This window comes from Orcinus orca, chromosome 20, assembly GCF_937001465.1.
Source record: "Orcinus orca chromosome 20, mOrcOrc1.1, whole genome shotgun sequence".
Classification (NCBI taxonomy): Eukaryota; Metazoa; Chordata; class Mammalia; order Artiodactyla; family Delphinidae; genus Orcinus; species Orcinus orca.
Window position 1 is genome coordinate 18,230,886 of NC_064578.1, and position 19,943 is coordinate 18,250,828.

The 19,943-nt window shown below is 46.4% G+C and overlaps 2 protein-coding genes across 6 annotated transcripts in view; one reads left to right on the forward strand and one right to left on the reverse strand.

Moving 5' to 3' along the window:
- The window catches only part of PRMT7 (protein arginine methyltransferase 7), a 49,399-nt gene that overhangs the window by 7,216 nt on the left and 22,240 nt on the right, over positions 1–19,943 (reverse strand). For all 5 annotated transcript variants that reach the window (XM_049703980.1, XM_033434227.2, XM_004273194.4 and 2 more), the window contains 9 exons: positions 17,742–17,850; positions 13,761–13,873; positions 9,288–9,529; positions 8,910–9,090; positions 5,680–5,807; positions 5,132–5,267; positions 4,044–4,127; positions 3,607–3,654; positions 2,848–2,937 (listed from right to left, as the gene is read on the reverse strand). In XM_049703980.1, coding sequence (XP_049559937.1) covers positions 2,848–2,937; positions 3,607–3,654; positions 4,044–4,127; positions 5,132–5,267; positions 5,680–5,807; positions 8,910–9,090; positions 9,288–9,529; positions 13,761–13,873; positions 17,742–17,850 — 1,131 coding nt within the window. The remainder of the gene's footprint in view (positions 1–2,847; positions 2,938–3,606; positions 3,655–4,043; positions 4,128–5,131; positions 5,268–5,679; positions 5,808–8,909; positions 9,091–9,287; positions 9,530–13,760; positions 13,874–17,741; positions 17,851–19,943) is intronic.
- Positions 10,084–10,370, forward strand: LOC101287319 (COMM domain-containing protein 6-like). Its single transcript, XM_049704014.1, is given in 2 exon segments — positions 10,084–10,326; positions 10,328–10,370. Coding segments are annotated over 2 exon segments (174 nt in total). The 5' UTR covers positions 10,084–10,195.

Consider the following 19,943-nt stretch of genomic DNA (forward strand, 5'->3'; position numbering starts at 1 on the left):
AAAGGGAGGAGAACCAGACAGCAGATGCTGAGGAGCCAGACTACCCAGGGCTGGGCCCAAGCAGACAGGCATCAAGGACAGGGCCAGTCCAAGATGACACATGGGTTCCTAGTTGAGATGACAGAGATGCAGAAGGAAACAACGAAAACAGAAAGGGGCTGGCCCTGTGTATTCCCTGCTCCCCCAACACTGAGGCAAGAATGCCCACTCTCACCACTTCTACTCAACAGTGACCTGGAGTCTAGCCAGTGCACCATATCAATGGCTTTCAGAATTTAAATTTTCTTTCTTTCTCTTTTTTTTTTTTGGCCGTGCCGTGCGGCTTGTGGGATCTTAGTTCCCCAACCAGGGACTGAACTCATGCCCCCTGCAGTGGAAGCGTGGAGTCCTAACCATTGGACCGCCAGGGAATTCCCTAAATATCTTTTTAATCCTCATCTATAAGGGAAAGAAAGAGCAACTTGTACACGAATGATCAGAGCAGCATCCTTCATGGTAGCCAAAAAGGAGAAACCACCCAAATGTCCATAAACTGTCCATCAATATGGATAAATAAACGTCCATCAGTATGGACAAATAAAATGTGGTACAGCCATACAGTGGAGTATTATTCAGCAGCAAAAATAAATGAAGTATTGATATATGCTGTAACATGAATGAACTTTGAAAGAAGCCACCTACGAAGGACTATACGTAGCATGATTCCATTTATATGAAATGTCCAGAATTGGCACATCCATACAGAAGGAAAACAGGCTAGTGGCTGCCTAGGGTTGGGAGGCTGGGGATAAATAGGGAGTGACTGCTAATGGGCAAGGAGTTTCTTTCTGGGTGATGAAAATGTTCTAAAATTGATTGTGGTGATGGCATCATAATCTTATGAATATACTAAATCACTGAACCGTACACTTTAAATTTCTTTGCTGTATGAACCATATCTCAGAAAGAAAGCTGTTCTTAAAAAAAAGGCATGGGAGGAAAACAGGCAAAAGGCTTAAATAGATATTTCACTAAACAAGATATAGAATAGCTTATAAGCACATGAAAAGGTGTTCAACATTATTAGGCAAACACAACTCAAAACTACGAGACATCACCACACACCCACTAAAATGGCTATACTTAAAAAAAAAAAAAAAAAAAAAAAGAGGGCTTCCCTGGTAGCGCAGTGGTTGAGAGTCCACCTGCTCATGCAGGGGACACGGGTTCGTGCCCCGGTCCGGGAAGATCCCACGTGCCGCGGGGAAGCTAGGCCCGTGAGCCATGGCCGCTGAGCCTGTGCTCCACAACGGGAGAGGCCACAACAGTGAGAGGCCCACGTACCGCAAAAAAAAAAAAAAAAAAAAAAGAGACAATACGAAGTGTTGGTAAAGATATGGAGAAACTGGAACCCTCATACATTACTGGTTGGGATATAAAATGGTATACCCGCTTTGGATAACAGTTTAATAGTTTATTTAAAAGTTAAACAGTGAATTCCACTGCGGTCCAGTGGTTAGGACTCGGCACTTTCACTGCTGAGGGCCCAGGTTCAATCCCTGGTCAGGGAACTAATATCCCACAAGCCATATGGCACAGCAAAAAAAAAAAAAAAAAAGAGTTAAACAAAAATATCACACAACCCAGCAATTCCAAGCCTAGGTATCTAAGGGAACCGAAAACACAAACCCTCACAAAGACTTAACATACCCACGCTCACAGTAGCATTATTCATAATAGTCAAAAACTGGAAACAATCCAAATGTCCACCAACAAGTGAATGGGTAAACCAAATATCACACAGTCATACACTGGAACACTACTCAGCATTGAAAAGGAACAAAATACTGACACATTCTACAACACGGATGAACCTTTCAGCCATGAACAGTGAAATAAGCCCGACACAAAAGACCACATATTGTATTATTCCACTCACACGAAATGCCAAGAAAAGGCAAAGTTACAGAGAGAGAAACCACATCAGCGGCTGCCTGGGGCTAGGGGCTGGGTGATGGAAGTTCTAAAACTAGACAGTGTGACAGTTATATAATTCTCTATATTTACTAAAAAATCTTCAAATTGTACACTTGGAATGGGTTAGTTTTATGGTATGTCAATTATATCTCAATAAAGGGGTTAAAAAAAATGTTGGCAAGAAAGATGACAGGTTCCAGCTTGAAGGGCCTGTGGGATATGTGAGATTTGAAGACCCGGCTTGGACACCCACGATTCCCACATGGGAAGGGATGTGATGGTCTCGAGAGGAGATGCAACGGAAGAGGAGAGGACAGACAAGAAGAGAGCACGAAGGACACCTGCAGGGAAGGATCAAGTGAAGGAAGAGAGACCGATGAAGGACTGAGAAGGAGCAGGCAGAAAGAGAAGAGGAAACCCTGGAAAGGCAGCCTCTTAAGGGCCTAAAGAGAAGTATGTTGAGGAGGGAGAGGCCCCTGTTGTGAGGGTGCAGGAGGCCAGCGAGATGAAGCGACAAGGAGACCGTGTCTAGTAGCTAAGGTTACTGAGGGCTGGGAGCAGTTTCGGAGGCACACGGGGGACTGAGGAACAGATGGGAGGCGGAAGCGTGCACAGCAGTGCTGTGAAGGGAAAAGGGAGGGGACACGATGTGCCGAAGTCGCTTTTAGCAGAGCTCGTCTGCCGTTGCTGAAGGAGCAGCCATGAGCCACTTGAGAGCTGTGCAAGTATTTGCTCAGCAGGCATCTCTGCAAACCTCACCACACCCTCAACAGCGGCGAGTCCTTAGCTGGTGAGTGACTGGGGGACACACAGAGAGGTCCGGAGAAGGGGGCAGTCAGGCTGTCTCAGAGCCGTGCTGTCCAGAGCAAACGCAGAGCACTCACTACTTACCTTTTTACCCTCCAAGTCTGCAGGTGTTAATAATTCAGGCCGTTTCTCTATTATATTAATTTTATCTTCCAAGTGGTTAGCCTTGAAGATCTTAGAGAGAAAACAAAACTATTGTTTTTGTCCGGAAAAAGAACATCTCAGTTCCTTTATCTGTGTGCAGTTCTCTGGCCAAACAGTTCTGGAGCACCACTTTCAGCTGCTTTGCAGAACTTCTCCCATCCAAAGGCCTCCTACAGACCTCAGATGAGATCAGGAGCAAAATGTCATAAGAGCAAAAGAAATTTCTCTTGCAGGCACATTGGCAAGACTTAGCTGTAGGCTTGTAGTTCTGGTGGAGGTAGGTTATCCCTCAGAGAGGGAATCACAGGCCAGGAGGAGAAACACTGTCACAGAACCAACCAGTCAGGTCAGTTTGTGAGCAGTGACTCTGTGGGCGCTGGTGCCCCAGAAACAAATCTCAAATTCAGTTCTATCACCACAAAGACTTTAGTTTTTTTCATTTTATGTGAAGTGAGGAGAGAAGCCTAAACATCTTCAGCCACAACAAAGTAGAGTCTAAACACTCACTGCTATTCAACGACAGCCCCAGAAGACTTCCAGGCCAGCTCTCGACTCAGGAGTCACAAGAACTTCACTGGCAGCTCCTACTTCTCCCAGTTCCCTTGGTACCAGCACTGCTTCAAAGCGATCAATCCCAGACTCAGGAAGGCAGGCCCCACAGGTCCCCTCATTATTTCAGTAACAACAATTATCACTTACTTTTTTCATCAGTCTATGAGAAGCTGCTGAATTCTCTATCGTAAATACCTGAAGAGGATACCATGCTATTAGTTGTAGGAGGTGCACTTAACAGAGAAAGAAAACAAAGATTAAAATGCAACTCCAAGGCAGAGGACAACATCTAACTAACTCTACCTGTGCTCATTATCCCCCTGGGACAGTACAACATTCTGCGCTGAGCCTAGCGAGGTGGCAGACTCAGACTCGGGAGCTGTGGCGATGGGGCAACAGCTATAGCCTGACTCCTGCCCGCACACGAGGCAACAACCCCTTAGCCACCAACACAAGCACACCTGCCACATATGTGGCAGCTGCACTTGAAAGAGCTTTAGTCACAAAACCATGTACCCAGACCACATGACACCCGAACTCAAGGGCGGCCGTCAGGAACCTGGTAGAAGGCACATGTCCAGTACCTGCTCTGCCCCAAGGTGATGGGCCAGTATGGAGAGCAGACTGCCATCACTGATGCACAGGCAGACACTGTCCGGCTTAAGCACCTGCAGAAAAGAACAACCTCAGCACAGATTTTCTTACAATGTCAAGAAATTCCTGTTGACAAACTGACAGGAACATTTCCCATCTGACCCCCTAACTCACTCTGTGATTACTCAATCTTGATTTCCTCCTCACTCCATCCCCTACACAGCCCGGCTGGATCTTCCTATGCCCTAACACCAGTCATACCTGCCTCCCAGGCCCAGGTGGTAACCAGCCCCCCACTCCAACACAACCACCTCCCTCACCTCTCCCCACGATCAGGAAAGACTGTCCTCAAGCCATCCTAGAAGGCCCAGCTGAAGGGCTGCCCTGTTTATCAGAGGCAACCTCCCAATCCACAACCACAGGCCTCTTCCCTACCTGGTCACAGCACAGAAAGCTGTACGCATGTCAAATGACTCCCCAAAGCAGGAATGCCTTTATGGGTCAACAGACTCCTCTGAGAGAAACTTAGGATGGTTGGGACCCTCCTTCCCCCCAAAAATGCAGGCATATGCATACGTGCACACATATTTTTCTGCATATGACTCCAAGGGGTCCAGAGACCCCCGTCCAAACCTTGTGTGTGGTCCCCAGGCTGAGACACCCCTTCTACAGGTAGCAGGGAGCAAAGGTCTTTCAGGAGAGTTACATGACAAAATTTACATTCTAGAAAGTTTTAGAAAGGAAGTAGGAGATGAGAGGAATAATGGGGTGGCTGAATCCACAAGGATCACGCAAAGGAATTGCTGGTGACCATAAAGGCAAAGTGTCCAGAGGTAAGGCAGGGGCCAGGGAGAGGCTCCCATAGAAGAGCAGAGAACAAGCCCTCAGGTAGTCCAGAAACAAGCTCCCTGGCCTCTGCCCAAATGCCCGCCCAGAAGGAGCCAGCTGAAGCCACTCATGGACAGAGAAGGGAGCACAGAAAACAAAACCAGCTAATCATAAGTGAGCAATGAGCTCGATCGGGTCCATGGGACAAACCTCTCCTGGCCTACAACCACCTAAGGGGCTGGACACTTACCGTCCTCAGGGCCTGGACGTATTGATCAGTTCTGTTCTGATCATTGATCTCTCCAAACCGAGGCCGGTTCCAGAGCAGGTGAGCCTGGCAGTCACACACAGGGCGTGCTGGGTGGGCTCTCCCATCCTTTTCGGGGCTGGGCCAGGAAATGAACAGACACAGGGTGATGACCTGCTAGGCACCAGTGAGTATGAAGGCACGGCACAGGGACCTGCCCCAGGGAAATCGAGATGGAGAGGGGACACACGCATGGTCCTCTAGGGGGCATGAGTCTAGGCACTGGCTGTGGAGTGGGCGTTAGAGGTCGGAGGGCCCTCCAATTCAAGGCTTCTCATATATATCTGCTCCAAATGGGGGTCCTGCCACTGGGGCAGCCTCTTCAGAGTACACACAAACAGGCACTGAAATACCCAGTCACAAACTTTTGCTCTTATTCTGTTCAGATACAAATGTGCCCACTCAAACCTCTACAGGGTCTGTACAGGGAATTTAGATAAAGGCACAGTGTCACAAGCCTAATGTCCCACCCAATGAGGCTTGGGGCACACCTGGTCCTCTGGAGGCTGTACCACACACAGTAGTCGTCATGGTGGGCTACCAGGCAGAGGGCTGAGCCCTGGACAACAGGCTCCTCTTCTGGCAGGAAGTACACACACTGCATCCAGTGGTCCCGCCACTGAAACAGGAAGAGAATCAGCTATCACCAAGCTGCAACAAGAGCAATGCATCTAATCTGGGGGCCAAAACCCAATTCAAAAATCAATTTGCAGGGAAACCACTGTGTGGACTATAGATAGGTACTATGGCCAAAGAGATAAAGAAGAAAATCCTCAAGTCAGAGAGGCTAAAAGTTCAAAATCTTGCTGGAACACTGCTGGCTTCAGAAGGATAGAATGTGGCCTAGGGCAGTGGTCTTCAAGGTGGGCTCAGGGGAGGGGACTCCAGCCTCTGCCATGTGTTGTGTGTGTGTGTGTGTGTGTGTGTGTGAGAGAGAGAGAGAGAGAGAGAGTGTGATCGTGACTAGCAGGAACCTTCTGCCAAAATGTGTACTTGATTGCAAGTATCTCCCCTCCACTAAAATCATACCTATACTGACCTCCTGCCCCCACCCACACCTCTTCAGAGTAGCTCCTCAGAGCTGAGAGGCTGTCTCCCAGGCTACAGTCCTCATCTGACTTCAAATAAAGTTAAGTCACAACTCTCACACTGTGTTGTTTTTTTTTTTCAGTCAACACATTCTATCCTACCTGATCTTGAACTTAAAGACAGGTGAATAACATTCCCATCTATCTAAGATGTCTATTTGAATGTAAAAGCTAGAAAATTAAAATCTAACCAGATACATTCTGGAAAAAATAGACACTAACAAGGAGGAAAAAAGATCTCTAAAACCTGTTATTCATTCTTTACTGTGCCTCCCTGACCCCTCCCAGTCTCCCACAGTGCTTCCCTGTCACCATGTCCCTCCCACACACCAGCCTCCCAGGTCCTAATGCTAAAGAGCTATGATAGCCAGAATCCACTGTCTGAGGCTGATCAAAAGCAGTTTAATGAAGTCATGAGGGAGATTCATTAGCAGCTCTTCAAATTCGAAACAGTCCAAAAGTCACCACTGGTAGAGGAAGGACACAAGCCCCACAGTCAGGACACCTGGGGACAAGCACCCACCAAGGCTGCCTACACCTGAGGCCCTGCTCCCCTCATCGGCCCGGCTTTGTGTAGTTACCCAGCATGTCTTATATGAGGATTCAAGGAGAAAATACACATAGAAGCACTTTGAAGATATACAAATGAGAAGTATTTACATTTTAATGAAATTCTTATGCTAATTTTTCAATTACCACACTCCTAGAGGGGAAGAAAGCAGCCCAGTGCCAACCTCAATTCTGTTGGAGAATTCTGACCTCCCCCCCACACCACACCCCACCACACACACACCACACACGCCCCCCACACACACAGATCACACACCACACACACACACCCCACACCCCACACCCCACACACGCTCTCAGCCTACGGAGGACTGAGGCTATGCAGAGTGGAGCCGGGGCAGCTCAAGGGCCCAGGAGGACTGACCGAAATCGCACAGCAGTCATGACCCTTTGGCCTAAGCAGTAACTCAGGGAGCAGGATGAGATGCTAAGGCCTTCCCTGAAGTCACCATGTATACACCCAGAACCAGCAGCTGAGCAATCAAAGCCAAGCCAGTGCCCAGCAAGTGGGAACAGGAAGTCAGAACACACAGAGGACAGTGCCCAAGGCCTCCCAGGTGGAGGGAACATTTGATTCCTTGGTCCTGAAGCATCTTTCCCACTTTCTTCCCTTGTGTTTGTGTACAGAGGGGTAGATAATACATGCACATGAGAGAAAACTCAAAAGATATAAAAGGGTCATGGAGTGAAAAATAAGTTTCCTTTCCACCCCTAACCTCCAGCTCCCTTCCCAGAAGCAACCATTTTTACCAATTTCTGTGAATTCTTCCCAAGATACCCTTGCATACATGCACCACACATAAAGGCTGATAAACACATATATTCTTATTTTTAATAACGCCAACGCTGGCACAGCACACACTGTTCTGTGCCTCTCGTTGTTTCACTTGATCTGTCCTTGAGACTGTTCCACATCAGTGCAGAGACAGCTCACCCTCTGCGTGGATGCAGGAAAATGGACTTGGCCAGTCCCTGCTGGTGGCCTCTAGGTTGTTCCAGTCTTTTCTATTTAATCAGGGCTGCAGTGAGTATCCTGGCACACACGTCATTCTACACGTATGCAGCTCCATCCAGAGCCTAAATGCCTAGAAGGGGCGTCATGTCCCATCCTGACCGACTGTGGGCCTTGCTGCACTCCACAACGCTCTGGTGATCACCCTCCTGCACTGCCCCATGGCTCCACCAACAGCATGCAAACTCTGAACTTTATTCACTAGTACACGAAAAACAGTATTTCACTGTTTAAATCTGCATGGTTCTTGGACTTCCCTGATGGCACAGTGGTTAAGAATCCACCTGCCAATGCAGGGGACACGGGTTCGAGTCCTGGTCCGGGAAGATCCCAAGTGCCATGGAGCAACCAAGCCCATGCGCCACAGCTACTGAGCCCGCGCCCTAGAGCCTGAGAGCCACAACTACTGAAGCCCGCGCACCTAGAGCCCGTGCTCTGCGACAAGAGAAGCCACTGCAGTGAGAAGCCAGTGCACTGCAATAAACAGTAGCCCCTGCTCGCCTCAACTAGAGAAAGCCCGTGCACAGCAACGAAGACCCAACGCAGCTGAAAAATAAATAAATAAATAAAATTAAGAAAAATATTTTTAAAGAAAAAGGAATATAATATGTATTTCCTTTTCTGTAGTTCACATCCTCCCCACTTTCCATTGAGCTGAAGAAGGTAGATTTTGAGGTCACAGAAAATGCGGCTGTAGACAGGCTGTAGTTCTCTATCACAAGCTAATCTGAGGACCCCTGGATTACTCGGTGGGCAGGTCTAAGAGTGGCTGTACCAGGACGAGGGGAGAGCCAGCACACCAAAGCTGCCCTATGGCTCACTGTGACCACTGGTGTTGACCATGAACTTGGCCTGAAAGGTCTATCTTATATCTTACTACAGCTAGCCTTGCCTTTTTTTCTTTTAAACTCTTCTTTGACATTGATTCTAACATAGTCCCTTCTATCTCTAAATTCTTAGGAATCTAAGATTCAACATGCTCCTTTCCCAGGACCAAAAGTGGACAAGTTTCCTGATTTCCACGAAAACGTGCTCAGCTCCTGCCTCTTACCTGGAGTTCCTCTGGATCCGAGTGTGCCCAGAAGGGGGCCGTGGTGCACTTGATCTTCCCCTCAGGGTCCATTTCAATATCCCACCAGGAGAGAACCACCTGAGCTTGGCCAGATGCCAGAGGTTCAAACTGCCTGCTATGGGAGGCTGTTGAGCTACTGACTTGCTTGCTGAAGTCCACACTGCGGAAGAATATTCAGGAACTGAAGCATATTTTAAGCTCACACACTCCATCTTTAAGCATTTATGGTGACCTCACCAGCAATGAGACTTGTTTGCAATGGACTCCTGATGTCAAAATGAACTCAAAAAGAACTGCCAAAGACCGCAATTCACCAAGTGTCTCCAAACGCCATGACCCTGGGTGGCTCCTTGGTACCTGAACATAGGCAGCACGTTGCTGAGGACAGTGAAGTCAGTGGGAGACACCTGGTTCAGCTGAATGTCATAGACAGAGGGCGCACCAGGACACCTCTCCAGTTCCAAGGGGGGGACAATGACTTGCTCTCCAAGGCTGGTCTGAACACGGATGGGAAACAGCTTGTTCCATGACCACATCCTCCTGGACTCCACCAGCTGTGCGTAGATGGTTGCTCTGTGAGGCACTGCCTCACAATTTTTCTAAGTTTATATTAAAAAAGTAAAACAAAAGAACAAAAAAATAACCAGTTACGTTGACCCACAGTAATTCCCATTGAGCAAAAGAGATTTATTCCCTAATATTAGGGAATAAATATTAGTATAGTAATTATAAATATTAGTATAGTATTAGTATAGTATAAATATTAGTATAGTATAAATATACTAATATTTATATTATAAACATTAGTATAGTATAAATATACTAATATTTATATTAGTATATTATACAATAATATATATATTATATATATAATATTACATATTACATTTATATATAATACATATATAAATATATAAATATTAGTATAGTATTAGTATAGTATTATTAGTATAGTATTATAGATTAGTAACATCTAATGCCTTATCACTATTAGGACAGTGAACTGTTTTCAGCCAATGCCCTTGGGAACAGAAGAAACCAGACTTCAGAAAGAATACACATTATGCCTAAGACGACTTATGTCAGGTAAGTTCCTAGCTACCTGACACTCTTGAATATTTCAAAAATAAACCTTGCCCCAGGAGCTTCCACCTGAGTGGGTGGTGGGATTCCAGGGCGCTGCTATGGAGGGGTGTAGTGAGCCACAGCTGGATGCTAAGGCCAAGGTCACCAACTAGCTCATAGATTTTCAGTGGAAGCTGGGTATGGCTGTGCGCTCAGACAGCTGCAGATCACTTAAGTATCCTTATGTTGCAGTGATGCTCAAAGTGGCAGATCATTCAGGCCAAGTAAAGAACAAGTCCTTCGAAATGACAATTCCACAGTTTCAGAATTTCTAGACAGTTCAAGGAAATTGCTGCAATTATTGAAACTGTGTGAAAACTGATTACTTGGTTGATGAATTGCTACCATCATTCTAAAATAATGGACTTTACTTTCTGCAACAAAACTGCCTAAGGATCAAATGATATTTATTGAATGAAAATTACACTTTTGGTTTTCCATTTTTTTAAATAATAAAAAAGAAAATCAGACAAACAGGAATTACAAAGTGGTGATTGCCACACACTTTGTGAATGTACTAAGAGCCACTGAATTGGAAACTTTAAAGGGTGAAGAACTCTGTGGTATGTGAATTCTATCTTAATTGGACAAGTGGCCATCCTCAACTGACCTGACCTCCTGGCCTCACCTGGCACTGCCGACCACACTCCTCACTTGGCTTTGGCTGCAGTCCCTCATCCGATTTCCCTCCTGCCTCATTCATCCAACACCCTCTACCTGCCAGGCACTAGGGGCCCAGCCATGAAGAGAACACTCACAGCTGCTACTGCACAGAAAGCACAAGCACAGGGTTTGTCTACCTCATCACTAGTGACCTTTTGGATCAGGTGATCCTTTACTGTGGGGGCTGCTCTGTGCATTGTAGGATGTTTGGTAACATCCCTGGCCTCTACCCACACATGACAGTAGCACCACCTCTCAGTTGTGACATCAAAACTGTCTCCAGACACAGCTCTGGATGAGAAGCACTGCTCTCCCTCTCTGTCTCCTTCACAAAGCTGTGCTTCCCCTGCCCATCCCTTACAGAGAGAATTCCCCAGAGACCTGGTCTGGACCATCTTTTTCTCCCACCATGTACTCTCCCATTTGACCTCAACCACTCCATCTTCATTTACCAAATACATGTACCCAAATGCCTCCTGGTCCTCTCTACTTGGCTGACCCTCAGCTCAAAGTCTGTCTAAACCAAACAAGTCACCTTCACCTCTCCCCCACCTTCCCAGGCCTGGTCCTCCTCCCAGTCAACAGGGAGCACCACCATCCAAGCCAGTCACCTACACCTCAAACCCTGGCATCATCCTCAATGCCTCCACATCTAAGTAACAGAAGTCCTTGACCACCTTCCCCCTCCCCGAGTCTACCTCTCTGGGCTCCACTGCTATGGCCTTGACTAAGGCCTACCTCAGCCCAGCACCTGAACAACTCCAGCCACCTTCTAACTAGTCTTCCTGCCCCTAGTGTTGCACCCCAGCTGCTCTCCACATGCCTGCCTGCATAAATCTGACACTGATCCTCTGCTTAAAATCCTTCTGAGCTACCACATTGCCTTCTGGAGCACAGGGGCCCTTCTTGGTCAGGCCCTGCCCAGCCCTTCAGCCTTCTCTCTTACCCTGCCTCCCACACACCCATAATCTGACTCATCTTCACATCTTTGTGCAGGCTGACCTCCTCTGCCGCGACTCCCCCCAGCTGCCAGGCCAAACCCTGCTCACTCTCAAGACTGACTCAGCTCATGCTTCATCTTCCCCAACCTCCCCGCCTTCTCCCACCAGAGGGGCAGGACCTCACCCCACCGACCACCATCAGCGTGGACCTCAAACTGTACTGTGACCACCTGCCCACCTACCTGCCTCCCCAGGAGCTCACCCTCATATTCTTGGTACTCAGAAAAGGCTCTGCAAAATGAAGGCACCAATAAACGTGTCTTCTGAGATCAATTCCTGGGTCACTGCAATACCACATGGACTATCTGTCAGACACTCCAGCACCCCAGTTCCATGACCTCCAATGTGGCAGGAAAAGGGACAGGGTAATGGAGACTGTGTGCCGCCATAGCTCCTTCAAGCTGAGACTCAAGCTCGGCAGATGGGGACAGTGATTAGAGTGGACAGTGCACACCTGGCTGCTACGGGCCAGCTGGGAGAGGAAGCTGAGGACGGCTGCCTGTGCACCTTTTAATTACTAGATGAATTAGAGAAAGACAAATTGAACAACATTAACATAATTCTGAATATCCTTGTTCTCTATTTCAGGGATTCATCTAATTGATGGTTTTAATGTGGAGAAATAGAAATAATTTCTACCAAAGTTACTAGGAAGAATTTTGCATTTTGGAGACAAGACATCTCACGCAGGATGGGGAGCTGGAGGACGATCACCATCACATGCTGACCTCATGAGTAATGTGGACGCGGGCCCCAAATGCCTTGGAAGGAGCCCCCTTCCTCACTCCAGGGGTACTAAGTACCCCTCAAAAGAATACCGGGCCAAGACAGTTACGGGCTCATGTGAACAGTGCCCACATGGCAGGTGCCAGCAGAAGCAGCAAACACTCACACCTCCCCAGCCGGCCTTTGCCTCTGAGTCTCCACCTCCCAGTTTATGTTCATAAAAAAGCAAGACCAACATCTCTGAGCTAAAATTTTCAGCATATCTCTCCCTTCTCAAAACAACTGTCGGGGCTTCCCTGGTGGTGCAGTGGTTAAGCATCTGCCTGCCAATGCAGGGGACACGGGTTCAAGCCCTGGCCTGGGAAGATCCCAAATGCTGCGGAGCAGCTAAGCCTGTGGCCACAGCTACTGAGCCTGTGCTCAAGAGCCCGCAAGCCCCAACTACTGAGCCTGTGTGCCACAACTACTGAAGCCTGCGTGCCACAACTACTGAAGCCTGCGTGCCTAGAGCCCATGCTCCACAACAAGAGAAGCCACCGCAATGAGAAGCCTGAGCACCACAATGAAAAGTAGCCCCCACTCACCGCAACTAGAGAAAAGCCTGTGCACTGCAACGAAGACCCAACACAGCCAAAAATAAAAACAAACAAACAAATTTATTAAAAAAACAAAAACCTGCCAAAGATTATCACCACCCAAACTCCTTCATCTGGAACAGCCTGGCATTCAAGGTCTTCTATCCTCCACCCCATTCTCCACATTAGCTTACAAGCACCTTAGGCTGGTGTTCCCACTGACCTACCAAACAGGTCCTCCACCTGGGACATCTCTCCTTTTCCTCAGTGCCTTTCCAAATTCCACCCTCTCCACATATGCCCTCATCTCCTTCCTGAGCCTTGACCTTTTCCACCAGCCCTAAACCAAATGTCAGTGGTGCTTCTGCCTACCTCTCCATCTGGCCCATCAAGTCCTTACTACTGCTGACTAGTGTGGATATAGAAGCAAGAAGAATGGCTTATACTTCTCCCTGGATGCTAGAACACCTTACACACAGGTGACATTAAAAGAATGTTTGCTGAATTCAATTTGAAGATAGTTTCTAGTCTTTTGACTCTAACCTACTAAGACGTGGCATTCAAGAGGCACAGAGTCATAATTGAGGACAGTCAGAATCTCGTAGGAATCAAAGGTTGCCCTAAGGTGTACAGAGAGGTACTGAGGGCTCAGGCTATGTAGAGCGTGGTGTGTCAATGAGAGCTGTGTGAGTCAACTGAGATCACAGCAATTTGCCCGAAGGAGGCCCTCAGTCCCCTACCTGCACGAGATGCCTGTGTGCGTGTTCATAGGAGGGCAGTGCTCCCTCCCCAATCAGTTCCGTGTCAAACAGCTCCGTGATCAGGATGTTGGCACGGCATGGCATGTCACCATCTGAGAAACAAAAGGAAAGAGTCAGAAGCAAGCAACAGATTGGAACAAATATTAACAGCAAATATGTAAAAGATAAAAGGTTAATAGGTCACTAAAATTGAAAGCACATACATATGCTGAAGTATTTAGAAGTGTCATCATGTCTGCAACTGACTTTTCAACGGTTCAGAAAAAATAAAATAAAATAAAATCCACATTGACATAACACGTATACATCAAAATGCTAACGAGTGACTCCTAAGTCCTGGTTAAGAGAACATGGGTGTTCACCATACTACTCTATCAATTTTTCTGTATGTTTAATAATGCAAGGGACTTGTAAAACTGATAAGAAAACTACAAACACCCAAGAAGAAAACCAGGCAAAAATACAAATAGACAATTCAAAACAGAAAGCAAATCAATCAAATACATGAAAAAATTTTTATTCTTATTAGCAATTAGAGAGATACAAACAATTAAACTATTAACTATTAAATTAGCAAAAATTATTTGAAAAGCAAAACTGAATGCTGGTACTTCAGATATTTCTAGGCTGCAGAGAGGGGGAGAAAACTAAAGCAAGAGAGAGGCTGATTCCACTGATACGCAATGATACAACTGAGATCCAGGATTCAGAAACCCCAGTTCCTTACACTAAATCCCCCTTAATTAAGTTAGTTTCTTGCTACCAAACAATCCCCCGAATAATAGTTTTTTAAGGACAGTAGGATTATGGAAGGTCTTTCTGTTAACTCTATTTTTTAAACCTCTATAATATAATGTAAAGTAATATTACTTCTACAATTACAATTTTTAATGAGCCCAGATAAAACTGACTTTGGAAGGGGTATTCATCATGGAGAATTAACTGTAAACACTCCTAATGGCTCATGAATTACAATTTGACAAAGCCCACTCATCTTCCCTACACAGAAGACAAGTATCACAGATGAAGTGAGAAAAGAGCAGCATTAAGAGGTTCAAAGAAGGACGCAGTAGAGGGAGCTTGAGCCTTGAGTCATAGAGAGCTGGGCCTGGATCCCACTTTCTAGCCCTGAACCCTCAGTCCTGACCATAAGTCACCTCATCTGTAAAAGAGTGGTAGGTTACAAGATCTGCTTCACCTGGTGGTGTTTCAAATAACAAAGGTAAAACCTATCCAGTTCCTATGAAGTACACATGTCCTCAATGGCAGCACAACGTGAAAGGAGGCTGAGAAGAAACTTCTGTCTCCTGGCACAGAGACCACCCTCCTGGGTCACTGCCCATCCTCTCTGATATCATGCCAAACTCCAACTGAAATACACTGTCCCATACTAAGCCAACCACCCCACTTGCACACACCTGCTTCTCTGTCCAACATTTCTTCTCAATGAACAGCATCACCAGTCACACAGTCCTGAAACCTGGGCATCACTGACCAGCTCCAGAACAGGAACCCTGACTGGCCTGTTCACCACTGCACCCCAGCGCCTAGAACAATGCTGAGCACCCAGTAACAGTCAGCAAATGTTAGCTAAATTCTTGATTCCTCCCTTTTTGTCACCCTACATCTAATCAATCACCAAGCCCTACCAATTCTACCTTCTGAATAATTTTTAAGCCAATTATGTAACTTAAAATGATTTATTGCCCAAATCTTCTTCAAAAATAAAGCTTTATGATCTAATGAATTTCAACAAATACTTTTTGAGAGCCTGTTGAGTACTAATGTATAAGGGTACAGAGGGTGCAGGGCCAGAGGAGGGGCAGTTACCCCAGGTGCCTCAGAAGTCTTCACCAAATGACTGGATGAATGAATAAGTGCCACCCCAAGTTGGCTGCTACACGTCTCAGCATGTAATCCATCTCTGGGGAATAGGCAACAAACTCAGATGCCATTTTTTAAAAGGGCTCAGAACAGAAGCTTGGAAATATGCATTTGGGAGCAAAAAGGAAGCTGCAAAGGACAACCAAGACTGGGAGATGTCACTGAGGCCTGGGAAGGGAGAGTTTTCAGAAGGACTCAATGGCAGAAGTACCAAAGCTGCAGTGTTTGTAAAGCAGGGAAAAGACCATCAGCCCGGGCAGTGAGGAAGCCACTTGTCAAGTTGAAGAAGTAGAAACAAAGTCCCATTTACAAGGGGTTAAGGACCAAGCAAAGCTGACAATCTACTCACTAAACAAATATGACTGAATTCTTTCATGTGCCAGGCCCTGTGCCAAGTTATGGAATGGAATTAATATTAATAAGACTACACAGTCCATGAGCTCATGCTTCAGCTGTGTGGGGATACAGACATTAAATACATAATTACATAATTACTTCATTATTGCAGTCATAAGCACTACATAGAAAAATATTAAGAAACATAAGAGGGGGCTGGCGTGAACAACACACAGCCTGGAGGAGGCACAGGGCAGAGCACAGAGTGAGCGACACGGCAAAGGCTGCTCGGCAGGTGAGTCTCCGCTCTCTCAAGATCTCGGGCCAAAATGGAGTAACTGGGATCAGACTTATCCACCACCATAATCAACTAGAAAACCTTGCAAAACATATGAAACAAGTGGTTTTAGATGTTGAACAATGGGAAACAAAGTGACCCCTACTACTGCCCTGGCTTCCAGCCAGCAGGCACTTTCCAGACCATGGTACTCGGTACACAGAGTGAGAAGCCAAGCAAAGTGTCTTGCTGAATAAGGAGACAGCAAAGAGTTCAAGGGAGTGGAGGAGGCTACACTTCAGGGAGAGCGCCGGACAGGAAGTTACACAGAAAAAGGGCTTCAGAAATCTGCAGAGGGTTCCCCTCATGTCTCTTGCTGACTATATTCACACACACACAGGCTAAGTCTCTAGAAGGCCGGGCAAAGGATGACCATGTAGCTATAAGCTGAACAACTGCCAGAGCTCAGAGGACTAAGAAACATTCTAGTTCTGATTAGCCAGTGCCCAGGCATTCAGCAGAGACCCCAGAAAGGTCACACTGTACTAGTATGGCTAAAGCTTGCTTAGAACAAGGGTTCTCAATAGGGGGAGCTAGGGGAGCTTTCTCAATAGGAGAAAGCACACAGGCTTTCTCTAGTTGTGGGCTTTCTCTAGTTGTGGCAAGCGGGGGCTATTCTTCGTTGCGGCGCACAGGCTTCTCATTGCAGTGGCTTCACTTGTTGCGGAGCACGGGCTCTAGGTGCACAGGCTTCAGTAGTTGTTGCACACAGGCTCAGTAACTGTGGCTCACGGGCTCAGTAGTTGTGGTTCGCGGGGTCTAGAGCGCAGGCTCAGTAGTTGTTGCGCACGGGTTTAGTTGCTCCGTGGCATGTGGGATCTTCCTGGATCAGGGCTTGAACCTGTGTCCGCTGCATTGGCAGGTGGATTCTTAACCACTGTACCACCAGGGAAGTCCCCCTAGAAGCTTCTTGTCCACTGTGCTCTTCCAGTATCAGTGGCATGTGAAATGTTAGAAGTCTGATTCAAATTCCTAAACTATAAAAAATATTCTGAAAACCTGGAGAGACCGAGCTACACAGGCAAATCTCTCACACTGGATACTGAGACAGGATATCGGAACTAAGCAAACCTCTTTCTACTATCAACTTAGTTTTACTTCTATCTGATAAAACTCAAAATTCAGATAAATTTTGAATTCCAACTTGCTTAAGCAAAAGGTTTCATTTGTTTGCATCATCACTCTTATACTTGATTAGCTCTGGTTTACTCATTCCTGATTTGTTTTAACTAGTAGAGAAATAAACTAACAGAAAAGCAAAGTGCTTATCTTCAGATTAGCACATGGAGAGGCCCCAGTCTCTGTGATTACCTGGGTACATCTATTCCACAAACTGGAATAAACCTTTTCCTCTCTCCTACAAGAGCAAGTAAAGCTTTTGACACAGGATGTGTTGATCTTACCTGGCCCTATGGTCACCTCAGTGGAATGCTTGTTGATAATCTTAATCTTATCACTGAAGCCATTTTTCTCCACAATCTTTACAGCAGCATCAGCCATAGGTTTGAAAACCTAAAAATTAGAGACAAAACCCAAGTAAAAATGAGCAATAAATTAAATAACATCCTAAGGGCTTCCCTGGTGGCGCAGTGGTTGAGAGTCCGCCTGCCGATGCAGGGGACGCGGGTTCGTGCCCCGGTCCGGGAAGATCCCACATAACGCGGAGCGGCTGGGCCCGTGAGCCGTGGCCGCTGAGCCTGCGCGTCCGGAGCCTGTGCTCCGCAGCGGGAGAGGCCACAACAGTGAGAGGTCTGCGTACCGCAAAAAAAAAAAAAAAAAAAACATCCTAAAACCCAAGATATGCCTTGATTCTGGTCCTATGACTTGTACTAAAAGAGGCCTACACTACAGAATTTCTTCCTGAATACACAAAATGTACCTTTGTTACCATTTGATACAGGCAAAATACTTCATTGGGCTGATTTGGGTTCAGTTGATAAATAAACAAGACTTCATCTATGTAACTTAAATACTTCTCCAAATGTGTGTCTTGGAAATGAATACAAAAGGATGAAATTCCACTGGGTTTAACTTGCAGCTGGGCCTTCCCATTACATGCCAGGCACAGGAGGGATGCAGGGGGCTCCCAAGGAGGCTGCACTACCTAGTAAGGATGGCAGGTGCCAGTGCTATGCTAGAGGGAACCAGGAAGGGGACTTGCCTCACAAAACCATGATCTGTGAACTGGGACAGGAAGTGTATGCGCTTTCTAGAGGAAAGTGAGACTGTAACTGTAGTAGATGTTAAGTGTGAGCAGCAGGTTACTCTCCTGCTCAAAACTGTCTCAAATCCCTACTGCTAGCAGAACACAGCCTATATTTTCTTATGGTATTTGAGGCCCTCCAAAATGTGGACCACCTTACTTTACCCAGCCTTACTCCCCTCCCACACCCTCCACCCGATACACACATACACACACACAACCAACGCTACAGCCACGCGGATGTCCTCATTGTGCAGGAGGCAAGCCTGAGCTTTCCCTGCCCTACTCCCACCTGCAAGCAAACCCAACTTTCCAGGGCAGCACAAATCCCCCCCAACAGAAGTCTTCCCTGAACCCTTCACATGTCCCTAAACATAAGTTTCTCCAACTCTTACTTTCCAGCCTGCCCAACTTAGATTGCACAGCTCCAACCACGTCACTGCATAAAACATAAAGATGCACATGCGGCCACACACAGAGAAAGGAAATTTTTGAAAATGATAAAATGCCTGGTCACGATGACAAGATTTCCATTTTTTACTAAGACCTTTTCTGCATCACCCATATTTTCTGCCGTGATCACGTATTTCTTTTATTATAGTCAAAAGGGAAATGCTATATTCTTCTATGAAGAATGCATATGTGCTCAGCTAGGAAAAAAAAATCTTCACAATCTGTTTCAAATTATTTCTAGTCTCTGGCTTGATGGTTTTGATGTATTCATAGTTTGAGGGCCTCAAACCCTCAGTTCTCACCTATCAGTTTACCTCCACCCCAGAAGTATCACAAGCTCACACCATCCTCTCAGCCCTCCTGCCTCCTGACTTATCATTCATCTCTTCCACTGACCCTTCAGGCTCTGTCATTCACAGCCTCCTCCTCAGCCACCAAGAACTCAAGAACTCACCCCAAACACTATCTGGAATGAACACTGAAGCTGACTTCCCAACATCATTCTGTGTCCTCTCCTGGCCCTCAAATCAGTTTGGGGAACTGACCTTCTTTCAAGTGGTGCATCTGTCTGGTCTAAGGTCAATGAGGTAAGTTAAATGGCATTTAACCTTATTCTGGCCAATGATACCTAAAGAGAAGTCTGCTAGAGATGCCTAGAAAGTTCTTTTTGCCCTTAAAAAGGAGAAAGAAAGAGAGGAAGCCAGGACCATGCTTTGTTTTCAAGGCATTTGCCACAGAAATCACTGTAACCAATGCACTTTCCCTAAATATTCCTTCCTTTTCAAATGTACTAAAAGAGAAGCCTACAGTCAATGTCTGTGATTTCTTATATTCCATCCATTCCTCAACCTTACTCTCCTGAAAATATCACCTAAAGGGGGGTCACCAATAACCTCCTCGCTGCCAACCCACAGCTTTCTCAGTCCTCATCCTGCTCAATTTCTACACC